This window comes from Miniopterus schreibersii (assembly GCF_964146895.1).
Source record: "Miniopterus schreibersii genome assembly, chromosome: 14".
Classification (NCBI taxonomy): Eukaryota; Metazoa; Chordata; class Mammalia; order Chiroptera; family Miniopteridae; genus Miniopterus; species Miniopterus schreibersii.
In genome coordinates this window covers 35,168,026-35,187,840 of record NC_138114.1, presented here as the reverse complement: position 1 = coordinate 35,187,840, position 19,815 = coordinate 35,168,026, and the positions used below count along the sequence as shown (strand labels likewise).

Genomic DNA, 19,815 nt, shown 5'->3' with positions numbered 1-19,815 from the left:
CGAGGCCTGCCTGCAACGGAGAAGGGGACCTGCTGTATTTTTAGAGCAAGTTGGTTTTATTTTTTTGTTGAGTATTGTAGCTCATTCTAGGCAATCACAAAACCCAGCAGGATGGGAAGGGGTTGGAGTGATGGGTGAAGAAAATAAAGGGATTAAGGAGTACAAATTGCCAGATACAAAAACAGTCGTGGGGATGTAAATTGCAGCGTAGGGAATATAGTCAATAATATCGTAATAACTATGTATGATGTCAGGTGGGTACTAGACTTGGCGGGTAATCACTTCATAAATTATATAAATATCTAATCACTATGCTGTACACCTGAAACTAATATAATATTGTACGTCAACTGTAATTAAAAAATAAATTTAAAAAAAACACACAAAAAAGCCAGCAGGTAACTCATTTAAGGAGGTACATGATTGTCCTCACTTAGTAAGGTTAAGGTTTCCCTAAAGAGCGATAATCCGCTCTAATCAAGTGCCCAGGGACCCCCAGGCCGTCTGGCGTCATCTTCAGGGGAGTTCGGGGCTCGTGGGGCTGTGTCATGAGTGGCAGAACTGCTGGTCCAACTGGTGGCCCGCGGGGAGCCGTGCGGGGGTGCGGTGGCTGCCGGCGCCGGGCCCACCGTCAGCAAGGCGAACATGGTCTGGCCCACGTTGAACCCGTGCCGCCAGTTGTGGTAGGTGACGGCGCGGTACCCTTTCCGCACGGTGTACATCCATCTGGTGAGAACCTGTCACCGACAGAAGATAACGCCGTTCAGACTTTGGAACGGAATGCTAAAGGTTGGAAGGTCTGTGACAATCTTATCGGTGGGTCTTGTTTGCAGAGGTTAAGCGGATATATTTACAAAGTTAATAATAATTTAAAATCCAAACTGAAGTTAATCTTTTAAACGACAGGAACGTTAGCGAAGCACAGCACAGAATCGCCCGGTATTTTACATGAAAGACCATCTGACCTCTACGGGGACTTTGAATTTCTCCACCACGTTGATTTCAAAGAACAGCCGCAGCCCACACTGGATGAGGCCGAGCTCGGAGAGCGGCGCGTCGCTGAAGCGGAACTCGAACAGGCCCGCGGCCCTCGGCTCCGGCAGGCCCGCCTTCTGCAGAAATGACACCGACCCTGGCGGGGCACGCCCCTTTCCCCGCAGGCCCCACGGCCATGGGGTGAACAAATCACAACCAAAGACACCACGCGCGAGTCACTGGGTCAGCAGTTTGCAGGGGTCACCCTCGCAACAAACCTGCACGATTGCCTCCAGTTTACAGAGAGCAAAACTGAGGCTCAGCTCTATCAAGGAGCTTTCTAAGTGGTGGGATTCGATTCCAGTTATACGCCAGTGGCTATTTGCTTTCTATGATGCAAAATAAAATATTTGGTTGCAGCAGCTCTAACCAAAAACGTACTCAACTTCACTTTTTTTCCTTTTCAAGAAATAGTCTGGAAACAGTAAATTACTCATTTGATTCAATTCTATCAGATTTTCTTTACATGCTAAGTGACACTTTCCCGTGAGACTGTGAGCCGCAGCAGGGTGGGATCATGTCTCTCTTATTTGCTGTGGTGTCTCAGAACCTGCAGTGCCCGTCCCATGGAGGGGCTTGGTAAATGTTTGTTGAATGAATGAATGCCCTGCAGTGTATTGGTATTGCAGATATCTTATTTAATCCACAGGACTATGTGAAAAAACAGTGAACTAAGCACATGAGTATTGACATGGCTTAGGGGAATTTAAAAAAAAAGGATCTTACCCTTAAGGAAATTAATTTATTGAAATGGTTATACAAGACAGACCAGGGGCAGGTGAGAGCTTAGAATACTCGCAGAGCATAGCATCGAGTGCCTGGGACTGTGGGAGAAACTGACTGCCCGGGGGCGGGGGGAATTAAAGGAGGAGATATTCTGGAGGGGTGTGTATTCAGCTGACTGGGCCTTCCCTGAACCTAGAATTAAAGTGCACACTTGGAGAAAGAATCGTGGTGAGTACAGATACATGAATAATTGTGTAGCTGGGAAATTATGCCAAGATAATCTTGAAGAATCCCTCCGAAATACTTGTTTGTTTCTCAAATTCCTATTTCATGCAGCAATGATTTGGGACAAACCTAGAGCAGATTTTTCATTAAAATAAGGTGTGTTTTGATAAAGTTACTGATTTCTTACTCATTTTATTGTTTCTCCAACATAAGGTCCTTCTTCTTCTAAATAGACAACTAGAGAATTTCTAAAGTGCAGTGGATGTCTATTAAAATGTTTTACAGGAAGATGCATGCTGTTGAGGGCAGGTGAGGAGAAGGAAGGGTTATCTCCTGAGCCAAGTGTGAGAAGAAAGTACTTAGAGGTCGAGCCTAGAAGAGTGGGAGCCTCAGGTGACACAAACTATGCAGGGTGGGAATGGAGCCCTCAAACAGGGGTCAAAGCCACTGGCTCTGTGGTAGCAGAGGACAGGAAGACACAGCCTATAAAAGAAAGAATAGAGATGGCCCAATGACAATAAAAAAAAATGAACTGAATTCCTCCAGGCTCCAGAAGAGAAGCTATCGATGGCAATGACAATTGTGCCTAGAAGGATCCTATGTTCTGTAACCCCATCATGTCTTCTGGGGTGGCCAAGGTGTAATCCAAAGCTATTAAAATAAACAAGGCCAGAAAATCTCTAGAATCTGCACCGAAGGTCCCTTATGCCATTGTCTAGTTTTGCTGTGATTCTAGATCATCTGTGTGGATCAGACTGTAGGGGACATAAAAGGAAGACAATCAGGGAGCCAGAAGATGAGTGTTTAAAAGAAATACCCTTTCTTTTTAGCTTTGAAAGTTGCCAGGGAAGAAGAAACTCAACATTTATTTTAAAAATGAGGAAGCATGTCCTAATATATTTTATTAAAAAGGTGTTAAGAATAGAAGTAAAACACTTACCAAAATTGTGACAAGTTGTTTTTCTTCGCAGTCTTCAGTTACATCTATATTTAACTTCTCTTTAAATTTCTAAAATGTAAAAACAATTGTGGAGTGAAATTCCTATAAAGGAAGAGATTTCTATCTGATTCCTTTGCTCTTAAAATCAGTTAAAATGTATTTTAAATATGCTGTAATGAGTTTCACGACAAAGATGCATTCTGGATACAAAAAAAAAAAAAAGAGAGAGAGACCTAATGCACCTGATTATGAAGAGTTTTCTCCAAGAAACAATCTAATTTAATTGATTTTTCTAGTCCCCCAAAAGGTAACAGCAGCTATCTGAGAGAGAGAGAGACAAAGACAGAGAGGGAGAGAGAGGGAGAGATGAGATAAGTTTTTTGTATGTAAGTAATAAAGAAAGAAAAATGAGTGGCTTACTTTTCTTTTTAAATTTTTTTAGTTTATAGCAATTTCCCTTTATTCTCCCCAGACCTTCCCATCTTTGACATCCCAAACTCTCAAGTCAAATTCTCTTAACTCTCAAACCACCCAGGAAAACCCAAACTAAAGAAAAACCTAATTAAAAAAAATTAAAAACCACCAAAAAACTAAAAATCACCCAGCAAAACTATACCTATGCACACACTCTAAAAGCTGGGTAAATAAAAGAAACAGTGTGACATAGCCCTTCGTTTGGTGGTCATTAGAACATTGTTAGCAAATATCTACTTGCTCTCCACCATCCATGATGCTGGTCTTAGTCATGTTTGGCCAATGAGAATTTCAGTGAACGTGTTATGAACAAGGACTTGAAATGTGCTTGCACAGTGGGCTTGCTCTGTTGCACTCACTTATCAGGGAGCAGCTGATTAAAAAAAAGGAGAGACACATAGAGCAAACCAAACTCACAGCTTGGAGCCAAGCCCAACCAAGATCAATCAAAACCTGGTCAACCCACAAATGCATGAGTGAGAATTAGATGTTCATTGTTGGATACCACTGAGATGTCATGGTTGTTATGCAGCACTACATAGCAATAGCTGACTGATATATTTCCTTTCCTGGAATTTTTTTTTCTTGCTCACACACACGAATCTAGATATCACTACTCGAGCTTTTACAGATTCAAAAGCTATTTTTAACAAAGTGCTCTTCCAACCAAGCAGCCTGGAAGTCCGGTCAGGGTCTATGTACACTGGGCCACCCAGCTCCTCCCCTCACCCTTCCTTTTTTGCCTCCCCTCCTTAGCTCAGGACTAAACCTATTTTCATTTGTCAGACTTCTAGGTAATTAGGTGAACTCCAGAAGCCCTGGTTAAATACCACCTGATGTCCACAGGACCGAATCCCCCACTTACCAAAATAGACGCGATTTCATCAGGAGTAGCTTTGGTCTGGTTCATGAGCATTTCCTGAGCTATGTCTTTTCTGTTTTCTAGCTTATTCATTTTCTCATAGGTATCAGTATTTAAAAGAGACCATCCAAGAAATTGTGTTAGAGTCTGAAATGCATAAAATGTGATTCAATTCTCTAACATTAAAGGAAAATTGATTTGAAGGCAGCAATCTGCATGCTTCCCTATCAATCTCCCTTTTAATCTAAGAAAAAACATACTACTAATGCGCCAGACTATATTAACTAAGCCCCGATTTCCAAAGTGCACCCTGAATACTTTATTTGAGGAGAGAAATTACACAAATCCAGTAAAATAACCATGACCTGAAAATCAGAGAGAGGGCTGGGAATGAGAGCAAGACCAAGGGGGAAAAGAAGGAGGGTGGGAAGGAGGCAGAAACCTTCTTTCCCAGTTTCCCAGTATTGTAAAAAGTTCTGACTAAGCCAAAAGTTCATACTTTAGTAAAAAAATGCTGCAGTTTACAGAAGTCAGGAAAGAGAAATGACACAATAACAACAGATTGGCTGCAACCATGTGTGACTCATATCTTAGTTGCCCTTCAAAAATATTATTCCAGAATAACAAATAATTATGCATCCTCTATTATTTCAAGAATTTCATTTGCCTCCATTATTTTGTAATTGCACTTACCTCAGTTATGTGTTCATCAAATTCATCGAAAGGTTTTCCATCCTTCCTGTTGTAAAACGTAGCTACCCCCACAATGTCTTCCTTCTTGTTGACAATAGGCAGGGACAAGACATTTTTAATGACCCAGCCAGTGTCATCTATAGGCCCTTTCTACAAACAACAAAGGAACTTACATTATTTTTTAAATCTTGAAATAATTATAGATTTACAGGTTGTTGCAAAAGAAATGTACAGAGAGGTCCCATGTACCCTTTACCCGGTTTTCTCAGTGGAACATCTTGGGTCACTATAGTACAAAACCAGGAACCAGACTATGGCACAATCCATGAAGTTTATTCTGATTTCACCAGATTTATATGTATGTATTTGTGCGTGTGTGTGTGCACACATGTGTGGTTCTATGAAAATTCATCATGTGTGCAGATATGTGCAACCTCCACTAGAATCGAGATACAGAACTAACTCAGTACCACAAGGCTCCCTTGCCTCAGTCCTTAATAGCCCCCCCCCACACACACCACCACACCCCACTTGGGTTATTTTTAATTTAAAGAAAGAATAATCTTTAGTTGTGAGATGCACAATTCTTATGTTGTGTCAGAACATGTCTAGGATTATACAGCCATAAAAGTATTCTAGTACATTCAGTGAAGTGTGCTAGAACCAAGTGTCTATATTGTAACAGCCTCAACCTCTTCTCTTCGTCTCCCTAGCCCTAGGGATGAGAAGCACTTACCTCTGTTACCTCAGTGTTCCCTGTTCACTTTTTTGGTCCTCCAACACCTGTTTAGCCCCTAGGATGTATCAGGACCGGGGCTAGTTGCTGGGTGCAAAAATGAACAAATCACAGGCCCTAAACTCAATATGACCACATCTAGTGGGAGATGCAGACACAGATATTTAGGAGTGTTTCTCAAAGTGTGGCCCCAGGGCCATATGCAAGATTCTTTTTTAGCTTGTTTCATAATCTCTGGGCATGTATCTTGAATAAGCTCCTGGATAATTCTGATGCCCTCTGGAGTCTGAGAACCATTGTGTGGCACCTGCAAAGTATGCAGCAAAGCAAAGGTAGCCAAGCACTTAACACAAATTATTAATTCCTTAGCCTCCTGTCGGCTTATTTGGTCATCCTTCAAGGCCCAGGTTAAGCCTCACTTCTCCATGAAGCCTTCTCTAATTTTTTTCACCCATATGGAACTTTTTTCAAAATTCTGACAGCACTTATCACCTGGACCATACGATTTAGCATTTAGATATTTTTCAAATGCTTCAGAATTGTTGTTGTTTTTGTCTCTGAGTCTAATGCAAACTCTGGAGATAGGGAATGGGGGACAATGCTGCTCCCCTCCTCCCTAGCACTGAGAGGTGAGGCCCTGCAGAGGGCACGGTTACCTGAAATGTGAAGTATTCATCTGCGGGGGCATTCAGCATGTTACAGATCTGTAAAGCAAGAGGAGACGAAAGTCTTGAAACATGTGGTGAAATCATTAAACCACCAATGCAGAACCAGAAAGAACACATCAAGGGTGAATATTTCTTCCATAGTTCTTGATGGTTCACAAGCAAATTATTCACACTGGGCCTTGGCTAGGCCAAATGTGCTAACAACACATTGAAGTTAGCTTCTTTTCTGCTAATTAAGTCATTGGATGCCATTTAACACCATCTCTGCTCCTTCCTACTCTCCAGCCTCTAAGGATTCTTCTTCCAAATTCAAAGCAACTAGATGAATGAACACTGCCAAAAATACAAGGACAACACTAAAGAAAAAACAAACATGTAAATAAATGCTATTTCAGAAACTTGGATCTGAAGGGGGAAGAAAGAAAAATGTCAACATAAAGAAACTTGAAAGCATCGAACATTCTTGCAGGGAGAAACCTTGATGCCAAAAAAGGACACAGATGGTGGAGAAGCCCAACTCAGGAGAAAAGTCAGCACGAGAAAGAGGGGGAGTGTGGTTGAGGCCAAGTGGGAAAGCTACGGTGACCGTGTCCTCTGGCCTTGAGGCCTATGGGACCTACCAGAGATCTCGTTTGTTGTCTTCCTGCACCTGACATCCCTCAGCCACAACTAGCCTACTGTGCACCCGACCCCACCTGACAGGCCAGGGCAGAATCTCACTTCCTTTATCAACTCACTACATTTTGCTTTGCAATCAGTGGCGAGGTTTCCTCTTTATATATTTCTCTTTTGTCAGTAATCTCCCATGCTTCAAAAGTCTTGACCAAGGGAAGTGCACTGAGGTCAGATTAAACCCAGCCTGAATCCCGGTCATGGATTTCCAAAAAACTCCGCAATCTGTGTGGCTGCAGAAGAGCGAGCTGGGGCCCCTCTGTGCATGACACTGGGGATGCTATTATTTATTGTATTCTATGGTATTCGCTCCGTGGAGACAGTGAGGAAAACATGTCTTTCTAGTCTTTGTATCAGAATATATTGTGTTTTATTCTGAACAGCTGGCTTCTGTCTTTGGAACACTGTGAAATCTGTACCTGATCCGTTTTTCCCTTTCTGACCGGCTTCTGGAAAGCTAAGAGCAAATGCGTAGCCTAATTTCATTAGTGTGGAGGACATTGTGTAACAGATCGTTGTTATCTTTAGTCCTGGCTCTAATTTACATCCCTGCCTTTGACTTTTTTTTCTCTCCTCCTTTCCTTGTACACCTATTTCTATTTTGTGTCATATTGCTTTATTTGGTTGTTGAAACTTGAATCCTTTTTGTGACAAGGTAAATATAAATAAACATATATGGAATGAAAACAATAAAGGCTGGGGAATGGATCAATCTTTCTCCTTTGACAAAATATTTTCTCATGGAGATTGGAAGTTTCTCAACCTGCATTCAGCTGCCAAGGTTGCTCCCTCCAAGGTCCTGTGCCAAAGGAAATGGCTACCTCGCCTTTCCCTGATACATCCTGGCTTTCACATTTGTCTGCATCTCTTCGCTAATAAGAGTTTCATCCAATATTATTTAAGATCTGAACTTGTTCAATAACTTACAAATCCATTTTCAGCAACATATGTTGGCAACCCACTAACGAGAGTCCAGTGGTCTGCGGGGGGTGTCCTTGAGGGAGATGAAAGAGAATCAGTGTGACACAGAGAAGGGCACCGTGTGCGAAAATAAAAGGGCAACTCCTACAGCTGCTAGATGACAACACTCACGGAATCACTCTGATCTCTTCTCTCCCGTGTAAAATGTAATCAATGACTTTATAAAAGATGATTTCCTAAAAGGAAAGAGAGAGGTTATGAGAGAAATCTTATTTCCCAAAAAACGCTTTTCATTGATTAACTTTTACTAATGGTACCTTATTTCCCAACCACATTTTCTCTGCATAACATGAGTTACCAATCTGCTCATGTCCTGATTATGCTTGTAATAAAACTAGAAATATTATCTACATGAACAATCCTGTTGAATTAAATTTATAAAGTTGAATTCACCTGAACAATATTTAGGGGAAACTTGCCCATTTCTACTGTCCAGGAAGATCTGACTGATAATTTCAGTGAAACAAATTCTATCATTTCTCAACCTCAGTCCATGTTTTCCCTTCCCAGCTGGACAGTGAGCACCTACCCCCTTCCAGCACTGGGTCATCTGGACAAGTGCCTCAGAAACAGGGTTTGGTGGCTATATTGAGAACTAGTCTCTCTACTTCTTTGGACAGATGAAGACCCTGAGGCCTGGACCATTGCCTTCCCTTTCTCATGTGCCGTGGATACAGTGGTGAAACACAGTTCCTACCATGTGAAGCTTGCAGTCAAGGCGGAAAATAAATCTAACCCAGCCCTGCCCTAGAGATTCCAATCCAGCAAGTCAGAAGGAGGACCTGGGCACAGTACGTTTCAAAAGCCATGCAAGTAGGTCTGATATGTTCCTCCTTGTTGAGAACCGCTGGTCCCAAACACTGGCTTTAAAGAAAAGGAAACTGAGCAGTTAAACAGTGAGTTAAATCACAGGCCACCCAGCTGGCTTGGGGCAGAGCTGGAAGTGGAACCTCAAACTCCCTGTGCAGTAAGTACTCTTTCTACCACTCCAAAGTCCCACAGAAAGTTCCAGGACTAGAACCCAGGTTTCTGGGGCTTGTGCTCTTTCCTCTATGCGTGGCTGCCTCTGGTTTTAGCACCTTGCACCACGCACAGATATCACCAAGGAAGATGTTAGCACTTACTCTGCCGTCTGGTGTCTTTGGACCTTTATAAGGCTCAACTTCTCCAAGCTTGACTGGCCATTCATCGTAGAATTCCTGCAGGCAATTATATTTAAATATTATTAAACAAACTGTTCCAAGACCTACCATGTCTTATGAATTTCATGTGTCTGCGTATTTTATGTTAATTCCTAATTCTGGAATGTTAGAGCTGGAAAAGAGCTGTAATTCCCAGCAATACTGCTTCTAGGAACTCGTGGCTGTGAACAAGTCACTTAACCTTTTTCACTGGTAAATGAGAATAACAGAATTCATACTATAGGGTCATTGTGAGGGTTAAATGAGTGAAACATACAGAGCACTTACCCTGACACCTAATTAAAAGTACTCAATAGAGAGCAGCTCTTTTACAGATAATTAAAGCAAATCTAGCAGTTTCTTACAAAGCTAAATAAAGTCTTACCATCCTCCTTGGTATTTACTCAAAGGAGTTGAAAACTTATGTCTACATAAAAATCTATACTTTATTTATAATAGCCAGCATTTGGAAGCAACCAAGCTGCCCTTCAGTAGGTGAGTGAATAAATTGTGGTGCATCCAGACAATGGAATATTATTCATCATTTTAAAAAATGAGCTATGGAGCCATGAAAAGACGTGGAAGAAACTTAAATGCATATTACTAAGGAAAATAACCCAATCTGAAAAAGCAACATACTGTATGGAAAGGGCAAAAAATCAGTGGTTGTCAGAGACTTGGGTAGGGAGAGGGAAGGATAAACAGGTGGAACACAGGATTTTTAGGTAAACGATTCCATATGACACTGTAATGGCAGATATATGACTATGCATTTGTCCAAACCCAAACACTGTACAACACAGAGTGAACCTGAATGTAAACTGTGGACTTTAGTTAATAATCTCTTATCAATATTGATTCATCAACTATAACAAATGTCCCACATTAATGCAAGATGTTATAACAGGGGAAATAGATAATAGAGGAAACTGGGGCGTGTGGGGAAAGGAAGAAAACATATATGGGAACTGCTCATTTTTTCTGTAAACCTAAAATTTCTCTTAAAAAATAAAGTTTATTAATTAATATTTTAAAAAGAAAGAAAAGACTCATAGAAGGCACAGACAACTAGAAAATAGAAAAGCCAAGATTCGAGCCTAGATGGTTTTTGCTTCAAAATGCACACTCTTTACTTCTGTACCTTACTGTCTTGGCACTGGTTCTTATGATCTACCATGACTGATTATTCACATAGCACATCCATTTTCTGATGGACCACATTTCATGTGATATGTATTTTACAGGTGCTTTTAAGCAAGACAAAATGTATGGAACAATGAGGACCTTCTCCTTGGTCATGTCCAGCAGGCCGATGGAGTACCGTTCACAGTTCAGATACGTTCGAACTGTGTAGAGCGCTTTGTGAAACTGCCGCTCAACATCTGTGAGCTCTTCAAACACTTTATTGGCTGACCACATAAGGATCTGAAAATAGATATTCCAAAGAGAACAGTTAGAACAAAACACACTGTGAGAAGATAGAGCTTTAGCCAGGGGCTGCATCAAATACAATGAATCCATGTCACTGGACAGCACAATTCCATTTTTGCCCATGTCTGTGTCCAACAAACTACTGCTTCTCTGCACGGGAAAATGAGTAGACCTTTGCAAGGCTGTGGGCTTCTGAAAGAGGGTAGCTATGACTGGTTCTTATGTCCCAGTGTTTCAGCTCCGAAGGGCAAATGATCTAAAACTGGATGCAGAGACAGTCCCTGGGCAGAGTCCAGTACTGGTGACCCACTGGCTCCTGCTGAACCTCATCTGGAGAAGGTCACATGCCTCCTTCCACGCATCCCGAGCTAGTCAAAGGTTACCTTACCCGGACAGTTAGAATGGGAAGAGGCCCTGGAAGCCTTCCACCCCAACCCCTCCCACCATTGTACTAATGAGGAAACTGAGGTCCGGAGAGTGGTTCAGACTCGGGCACCCTAGCTCCCAATGTTGTTCTTTATACCTCTGGCTCAAGGAGGAAACAAACTTCAGAGGAATAATTTGCTCCTCAAATGAATAGCTTATGTACCAAGAATTGCTAAGAGCTTTATGCAAGCTAATTTATCTAATGAGCATTTAATAATCACAGTAAGCGTGTGGGGGAGGTTCTGTAATTATCATCGCCATCTCAGAGATGAAGAAGCCATGGCTACCTGCATGAAGCCTGAGGGAGGGCCGCCAGTGTGCGCACAGGTGGAGGGGCAGGCAGGTGGGGGTGCAAAGCCGGGGCGGACCTGGAGAAGCCCTGGGACTGAAGTGTGGGGATCTGCTCCGTGCTTAATCCCCCACGAGGGAAGGAGGGGTCTGGGCTATTGCCTCTCCGTCCCTTTGTCAGACAGTCAGCACGGGGTGACTCACGTCACCTTCCCTTTACCTGGCTTCTTCGGGATTCAACACTGTACAGGTAGGTGGTATGATGAAGCTTTAGGATGACAGAAACAAAGGTGAGGTATTTGGAAAAGACCTAGAGATGGCAGAGAAAAACGAATTAGGTGTCACATCTTTCTTTCAGATACGTGACCAATAAGCTTCCCAAGCCTTCGGCCGTGTGCCCAGGCCCAGCATTACCTCTTCATCCTGCGTGGAAAACTCGGGCGCATTTACTTTGTTAACTGCCATAACCACAGCCAGGACCTCCTGGCCCATCACGATCGGGGTTGCCAGCAGGTTCCTAGTGACATACCCGGTTTGTTTGTCCATGAAGTCAGAAAAGTGGCTGTTCTGAAAAACACACACATGTTTGCCAAGCAGCAGAGAACCTTGGAGCGTAGATCTAGAAATGGCAGCAAGTCCTTCCATCTAGTCCAAATTCTATCGACAGGGAACCAAAGCCCCAGCACAGTGGTTGTGAGCAAACACCCCCTCCCCCATCTTATGATTGCAAAGAATGAAATTGCCCACTTCAGAGTGAGCACTCTCCAGCTGAGCTGTGGCCTGTCTAGGTTAGGCTGAAGTTGGGCCAGGAGAAAAGAGGTGATGTCACAGCCAAGTGGAAAGAAGGTGCCAAGAGGAAGGGAGGGAAAGACAGAGGGTGACAGTAAACAGAAAGTGTGTGCCGGGAAGGAGAGCACAGCTGGGGCTACAGGTATATTTCAAAGAGTTCTTCCTTTTCATTACAAAGTAAAATGTGCAGTTGAAAGCAGAGACCTAGTACATCATAACATAAAGAAAAAATTAGTATTCCCCCAAACTTATAATCTTGCCTACTAGGAAACTGGTGTTAACTGCTTGGTATGTCTCCTCTATGCCCTGCTCTATGCTTAGACAAAGGTTTTTCTTTTCTGTTTTTTATAAAATTTTCCTTTCTAATTTTATATAATACTTTCATCACATAACAGTATTTTATGGATGTCCCTCCAGAACAGTGCATATGGATGTGAATTTACCTCCTAGATTCTTGCACATAGCTCCACAGTGTGGGAGCTCCATGGTCCCCTCAACCGTCCTCTACTGAGTCCGTCTGTTTGGTAGTTTTCTCCACTGCAAACAATGCTGCATGCATCATGCCTACTTTTATGTGTATGAGCTTCCCACAGTGGAAATCCCTTTTGCTGGGTCACCAGGTGTATGGCAGTTTTTATTTACACAGATTACTTTTACAAAAGGCTGGAATCCTTACTTCCACTGGTCATGTGTGAGGGGATCACCCTCTTACCAGCACCAGATCCTTACCAGTCATTATTGTTCTGCCAGGCTAGTGTCTTTCATTCATATATTTTTCTCTCTCTTTAGGAGATAGGAAGTGGATCTTCCCAGATACAAGCCTCATGTGGTAGATACAAGAGATGATTCTAATACACTAACTATAGAAAGAGCAGAGAGATGAGTTTGGAGAGGTGCACAAACGAGGGGCTTGAGAAGGTCAAGGATGGTTATCTTATTAGCTACAATTGAGAGGAATACCAACTCTGCATGGGCATAGACTCAGCCTTCCATGGTCCTTACTGTCTCCTCCTTGAATGTGAGGCTTCTTCAATTGGAACTGACCTTACAGCCTAATTCTGAGACTCATGGGTCAAAATTAATGTGGTGTTGCATAACAAGTTGTATTATTTTCATTTCCTAATGTTGTTGGTGCTTCTGAAAGCAGCACAGACCTTGGAGACTGGACTCTGTTCAGTTTCCCAAAGTAAAAAGGTGAGAGTCCACTGGTGTGTAATTTCTGGGCCAGAATTTCCAACAGGGAACAAGGGCTGCTTGGTCCACAGAGCTCACAGCTCAGCTCAGCTCAGAGCAGCAGTCCCTGGCTGTGCCTCAGAATCACCTGCAGACAAACCACAACAGACCCATCGACCTTAATCTAAAGTGGAGCCTGTCTTCCCCAGGAGTCTGTACTTTTAGTGAGTGAATCACTCCTGTGGAGAATCCCCAAAAATGGGACCCTTCACAAAGAAAATGTGAGATGCTAAGGGGGGCACATGCAGCCCCTCACCCCAGATCTCTTCCATACCTACCTCTCCCAAAGTGGAACCACACAAACCACTATGTATTCAGGAGGCAACATCCCATAATGGTAAAGAAGGCTCTGGAGTCAGACTTCCTTGGCTGAAACCAGGCCCCAGCCTACCAGTGGCTGTGTGATCCTGGGCATGCTACTTACCCTCTACGTCTTTGTTTCCTAATCTGAAAATGGTGATAATGATGTTATCTACTCTCTAGAGTCCCTGCCGTGAAGAGAGAATAACAGCCCAGGCCTGTGCGCCTCAGTTGGTTGGGTTTCCTCCCATGCACCGAAAGGTTGCCTGCTTGAGTCTTGGTCAGGGCACATGCCTTGGTTTGGGGCTTGATCTCCGGTAGGGGGCATGCAGGAGGCAACCGATCAATGTTTCTTTCTCACATTGATGTTTCTCTCTCTCCCTTCCTCTCTCTCTGAAAATCAATAATAAAAAAATGGTTATGGTAGAATAACATAGTACTGGTAGAACACTTAGCGAAGTGTCTGGCATAGTGAGTGTTCAAAAAATACTAGGAAGAGGAACCTGTAACTTTTTGGGGTCTCCCTGAATGAAATATCATTCTTCTACAATTACCATTTTGCTTCTAGCTTTAGATTTTCTAACCAGTTCTAATCAGTGAAGAAATCAGAGGCTGATGTAACCTCCCCTCCCGCCCTCAGGACCATGCTTCTGAGGGCCAGCACTGCCCCATACCATCAAGGGCCACATTGCTTTCCTGACTGCTTCACCTGTTACTTCTCTCTGCCTCCCGTAGCATCGTCATTCTCAGGTTCTTTCTCTTAATCCACTGCTTGGCCAGGCCAGCTCCCGTCCTGTTTTCCTCCTAAGCCTCACCCATCACAGGTCATGATCGCCTTCCCTTACACAGTGATCCTGGGCACTGAAGGGGTCATCAAAATACCAGAAACATGCACCATGGGGTGGAGTTGGCAACTCCTGGCTAATGCTTCATTCTGCAGCCTCAGCACTTGCTGCTGTTTCATTCTAGATTCTACACACAAGAAAATGCTCTCGAGTTCAATGGGCTGCTCTGAGAAAATGGCTTATAAGTTTGAAAGTAGAATGCTTGCTTATTGTTGTATCTGAAATCCCTGGATAAAATCATCCATCAAATTACAAGGTAGGCCATAGGAGGCTTTCTGCTTTTTATTTTCACTAGCTCAAACAATCCTTACTGAAGTTTGTTTGAGTAAATTCTGTGTTTCTCAAATTCACAAACTCCCCTTGATGGTCCTCTTCAAAGCAGCCACTAAAAGCAGCTGGAAAGAACATTGTTTAGAACAGCAGGCCACCTGGGTCCCTCAGCCAGTCGTAGCATTGATAAATTCTGATTAAATACCATTATCCCTTGAGATCAGGAGTCAGAAAGAGCAAAGAGAAGGAAGAGAGGAGGGAGGAAAGGGAGCTGTAAGCACCCTGTTAATCATTGAAAATGTAGGGCTTCTCCATGGCTTTCTTTTAACCACAGTCAGAATGAGAACCGCCCATCTATAGAATTAATCAACAGCTTTCCCAACAGAAAAAGAAATGATTAACTTGAGAAGAATATCTCTCAGCTTCCTGTTATCCAAAGTTTTCCTCCCTTTAACCTGCTTTAAAAACAGACAATAACCATTGACCCAGATTTGGCCACCCACACCCAACCCCCAAATGCCTTTTGGCATAAAAATAGTATTGTCATAGCTGTCATTTATTGAGCACCTACCAAGAATTAGGCACTTTATATCCATTTAATGTGTACAATTGATTACCTCCATTTCTCAGGTACAGAAACTCAATCCATCTCACTGTTACCTTGTCTCAGACCTGGGTATGCACCCAGGTCTGTCTGATGCCAAAGCTGTCACCCTACACCATGTGGCTTCCCTCTTATAACCTTTGTGGACCCCCGAGGTCAAGAGTATCTGGTTCTGCCTTGTGTAGGTGTGAGAAGTCCTTCTCTCACCTGTGCCCACAGTGCCAACCAGAGAGAAGTCGTGTGTGGTCAGCAGTGCAGTAGAAGAGGGAGGCCTCCGAAGGCTGAGTTACAGTCCCAGACCCACCACATCCTGCTGAGAAGATTCTTACATAGACATCATGGAAAAATATGCCTTCCCCGCAGGGTCACTGCCAGAATCAAGTGAGATTAAGAATGAGAAAATCTTGACAAATTGCCAAGTGTACTGAGAAGGTGAAAAATTAATAGAAATTTCATTAAAAACACCAGTTTCCATCATCTTTCTCTTTGCAGGTTTTGTTACAGCCACTGAAATGTGGCGAAACTGCGGAGAACAGATTGATGGCTGTCAGAGGGGACGGGGTGTTGGGAGACTATGTGAAAAAAAATAAAGGAATTAAGAAGTACAGGTTGGTAGTTACAAAATAGTCACAGTGATGTAAAGTGCAGCGTAGGGAATATAGTCAATAATATTGTAATACTTATGTATGGTGCCAGATGGGTACTGGAACTATCAGGGGGATCACTTCATAAATTATGTAATTGTCTAACTACTATGCTGTACACCTGAAACTAATACAAAATAATATTGAATGTCAACTGTAATTGAAAAATAATTTTTTTAAGTAATTAAAGAGAAAAGAAAGAAAGGAAAGAAAGAAAGAAAGAAAGAAAGAAAGAAAGAAAGAAAGAAAGAAAGAAAGAAGAAAGAAAAAAGAAAGAAGGAAAGAAAGAAAAGGGCAAAGACGTTTCTTGGCGAGGGTGGAAGAGGCACTGGACAGAGCGAGGCCTCGATTCTCTTTCCGCCCGTTTTGTTCACTGACCAGACCACGGACTCTGGGAGAGACACAGCTGCCGTGACCCCAACCTCCTGTCTGCCCAAGGACAGAGTCGGACTGACGACTCCAAGAGCCCTTTCCATCTACTGTTCCACAGCTGACTTGAAATTCACTTCCTCCTCTTGCATCTGCTCACCCAAGAGACAAGTGCTTTCACCGGTGGCTGCATATTAGAACCACCTGGGGGCTTTTTAAAAATACTAGTGCCTGCATCTCAACCACCGAGAGTCTATGCAATTGGTCTACTGAGAGTCTCAGACATCAGTATTCTTAAAGAGATCCCAATTTGATTTTAATGTGCATCAAAAGTTGAAAACACCACTCTTGGAGAAAAAAATAAAAATGAAGAACACTCTCCCCTGAGCTCAGGAGGGTGTCTGTCTTCCACATACATCTCTGTCCCCCTATAACAGCCAGGAGTCCTCAGGAAAAGGGAGAGCGGACAGACAAGACACCCCCCTCCATTACTGCCCTGTCCGCGCAGGGTGCTCACCATGGACAGCAACAACCAAGGCCACCTGATCTTTCAGCAGCTCCATTCTACCATTTTCTACTCAACATGGAGAACTGGACTCATTAGTAAAGTATTACAGCAGAATTCATTTTATCCATCTCTTCTTAAAAAACAAACAAACAAACAAACAAACAAAAAACCTTTCAGAAAAAAATCTTGACTTTGATGTCCTGGTCATTTTGGAGATGGCCTCAGTGGGAGACTGCCGAAAGCACGGTCCATGAGAAAACCTTGGGGGGGTGGGGGGGCCCCCTAAGCGGACCAGAGGCCTTGCCGTTGCCACGCCTCGGTCTAGGCGCCTAAGCAGCCGCAGTGAGCCCGGAAGGGAGGGATGGAGAAGGGCCCAGGGCTCCGTGCGCCCAGCGGCAACCCTTGCACCCGAGAGCATCCTGGGGTTGTTTGCGGAGTGTTGCTAATGGGTGACAGCTCCCCACTTCTGGATCTGGGGGGCCTGTCCCCTAATCAGCTTGAGGAGGCAGGAGGGAGATTAGCCTCCGGCCTCCAGCGGCCGCCGTCACAAGCCGGCAATAAACCTCCGCACAGAAAGCAAGCCCAGGGCGGCTGCCCTGTCAACTCTGGGCCAGCGTCACCCCCTCTCCCCTTTCAATAACAGCAAATCAAAACAAGTGGGGTGCCCGGAGAAACTGCAGGCTGTTGCCTATGGTTATTGCCGAGTGGAGGGGTTATGGGTGGTTCGCATTTCCTCCTTTTCAGTTTATAATTTTCCTTAAATGAACAAGCATTGCGATGGTAAGGAGTGAAATGTTCTGTTTTTTAAAAGAAGGTAACCATTTATGCAATATTGGTCTTAGGAGGGTCCAAATGTCCCGTTTACCAGACTGGAATTCATTCTTGATAGACCCGAGTTATGGGGGTTTGGGGTGGCCAGTGGCACTTAATCATCACCTACCTTCACATTTTTAATGATCTCAACCTGGACTTTCAGATGGTATTATTTTTCTTTTTGCATATTTGGTCTATAGGTGAAAGAATCCATTTATGAGCCAATCCATCCCAAAGAAGTGGGTGAGAGGCCTGGGCATCGGCTCAGGAGTCCTGGCGCCTGGCTGTTGGCTGAGCCCCCCAGGAGCAGCCTGCCTTGCGGGGTGTTCGGAGGAACCACGCCCGGAGCATGGGGGAGGTATGGGGGGTGCAAGCCAGGAGGTGTGGACTGTACCTGGCCCAGGTAAGTTGCCTGATAAAATGCCAAATTTACACAAAAAAATTATTTATTTTTTATCTGAAGTTCAGACTGAACTAGGCATCTTTTTTAATCCTAGCCTGAGGATATTTTTCCATTAATTTTTTTAGAGAGAGTGCAATGGGTGGGGGAAGAAAGGGGGAGAGAGAGACATCAATTGGTTGCTTCCCGCACGGGCCCCAATTGGGGGTGGGGATCGAACCTTCGACCCAGGCAGGTGTCCTTGACCGGGAATCGAACCCACGATCCTTGGTGTGTGGGCCATGCTCTAACCACTCATGGGCCCCGCCAGGGCTAAGCATCTGGTATTTTTTATTTGCTAAATGTGGCAGCCCTGCACCTGGGTGGTCCTCTTCCTGGCTGACCCCACTCCCCAGATTAGAGCCAAACCAATGCCACAAGGATGGCCCCCTGGACCCCAGCTCTCCTTCCCATTGACCCTCCAGGACCCGGCCAAGTCCCCATCTCCGCCCCACTGTCACAAGGCCACCTACCTTTTTCACGTCTGGGACATTAAGGGCTTTCTTCGTGTGAGCGACCCAGCCCACTATCCCGATGTCCAAAGGAAACACAACTTCTCTGTCAGGAACCACCAGGTTGTCCTCAAACCTGGAGGTCGGGGTGACATCGAGCAGCCTGGAGGCCACCTCGGGCGTGCCGTTGCGGGACCGGCACAGGAACAGGCTGCAGCGGTCCGCCCGCAGCAGCTGCGCCAGGCTCTGGAGGGCCAAGTGCGCTGCGGGTTCGGGGCTGCCCGCCTCCTGCACAGCCCGGAGCAGTTCCAGGCACAGGGCCGCCTCCTCCTCTGGGGACAGCCCGTCGAAGGGCCTGCTGCTGTGCTCGGAGGCTTCTCCCAGCGCCGCTGCCCGCAGCCTTTTGTCGAAGTACTCCTTGGCAAACCCGGGGTTGTCCTCCAGGTACCTCTCCACGGCTTCTGGGCTGATCTCACCCATGGCGCGGCTGGCTTTGTGGCTGCTGCTCAGAAAGGAAGAGCTGAGCACCACCTGGGGCAGGGGGCTCAGAAAGAGCTACACCCCGGTCAAGTTACTTAGGAGACCCTGAGTGGCACCTCATAGGAACCCCAAAGGTCAAGCAGAAGGGTTGCCTGGCAGAGCTTTCAAACTGCCTGTGATCTTGGGATGTGGCAGAAGGTCCTGGCTTAGAGTGGGATTCGGGCAGCACAGGATTACAGAGCTCTTCAGGACACGAAATCCCTAAGCTTCATTAGCTTGTAAGTCCTCAGAGAATCCTCCGAGCGTCTTAGATCAGCCAGGCGAGTGGCAAGTCGAAGGGACAGTTCCACAGACATAACTGCACTTGTGATTCTGCAGTAGGAAGCATCATCGACATATCCCTGAATTATATTACATTAGCATCAACTCACAGCTTGAATCATTTTTTCAAGACAGCAGTAGGAAGTGAAAATACTTAACCTTGGATGTGTCTGTTTACACAGCAACTTTATGAACCCTGGGGGAGATGGGAGGGCTTAACATCAACACAACATAAAGTGGAATATTAATTTTTCCTCTTCTGAAAAACCCTTTGACTATCCAGGTTGCATGGCCTGCTTTTTCTCAATTCCCCTCATGTTCGAAAGCTGGACTTCCAAAGTGTTTTAAAAGAACAAACCTTGGGCTTATTACTAGAGAGGTGAACCTGGTAAAACATTTGCCTGTGATCC

At 44.4% G+C, this 19,815-nt stretch overlaps 1 protein-coding gene across 1 annotated transcript in view; it reads right to left on the bottom strand.

Annotated features, from left to right (window-relative positions):
- PDE6C (phosphodiesterase 6C) overlaps positions 1-19,084 on the bottom strand; it is a gene marked incomplete at its 5' end in the record, with an annotated part of 30,685 nt that extends 11,601 nt beyond the window's left edge. Inside the window, 13 exons of the mRNA XM_081158163.1 lie at positions 630-737; positions 966-1,112; positions 2,927-2,995; positions 4,266-4,409; positions 4,956-5,105; positions 6,348-6,395; positions 7,959-8,025; positions 8,124-8,188; positions 9,137-9,211; positions 10,478-10,618; positions 11,559-11,648; positions 11,753-11,905; positions 18,626-19,084. Of these exons, the coding sequence (XP_081014289.1) occupies positions 630-737; positions 966-1,112; positions 2,927-2,995; positions 4,266-4,409; positions 4,956-5,105; positions 6,348-6,395; positions 7,959-8,025; positions 8,124-8,188; positions 9,137-9,211; positions 10,478-10,618; positions 11,559-11,648; positions 11,753-11,905; positions 18,626-19,084 (1,716 nt within the window). The remainder of the gene's footprint in view (positions 1-629; positions 738-965; positions 1,113-2,926; positions 2,996-4,265; positions 4,410-4,955; positions 5,106-6,347; positions 6,396-7,958; positions 8,026-8,123; positions 8,189-9,136; positions 9,212-10,477; positions 10,619-11,558; positions 11,649-11,752; positions 11,906-18,625) is intronic.
- Between the last annotated feature and the right edge of the window lie 731 nt (positions 19,085-19,815).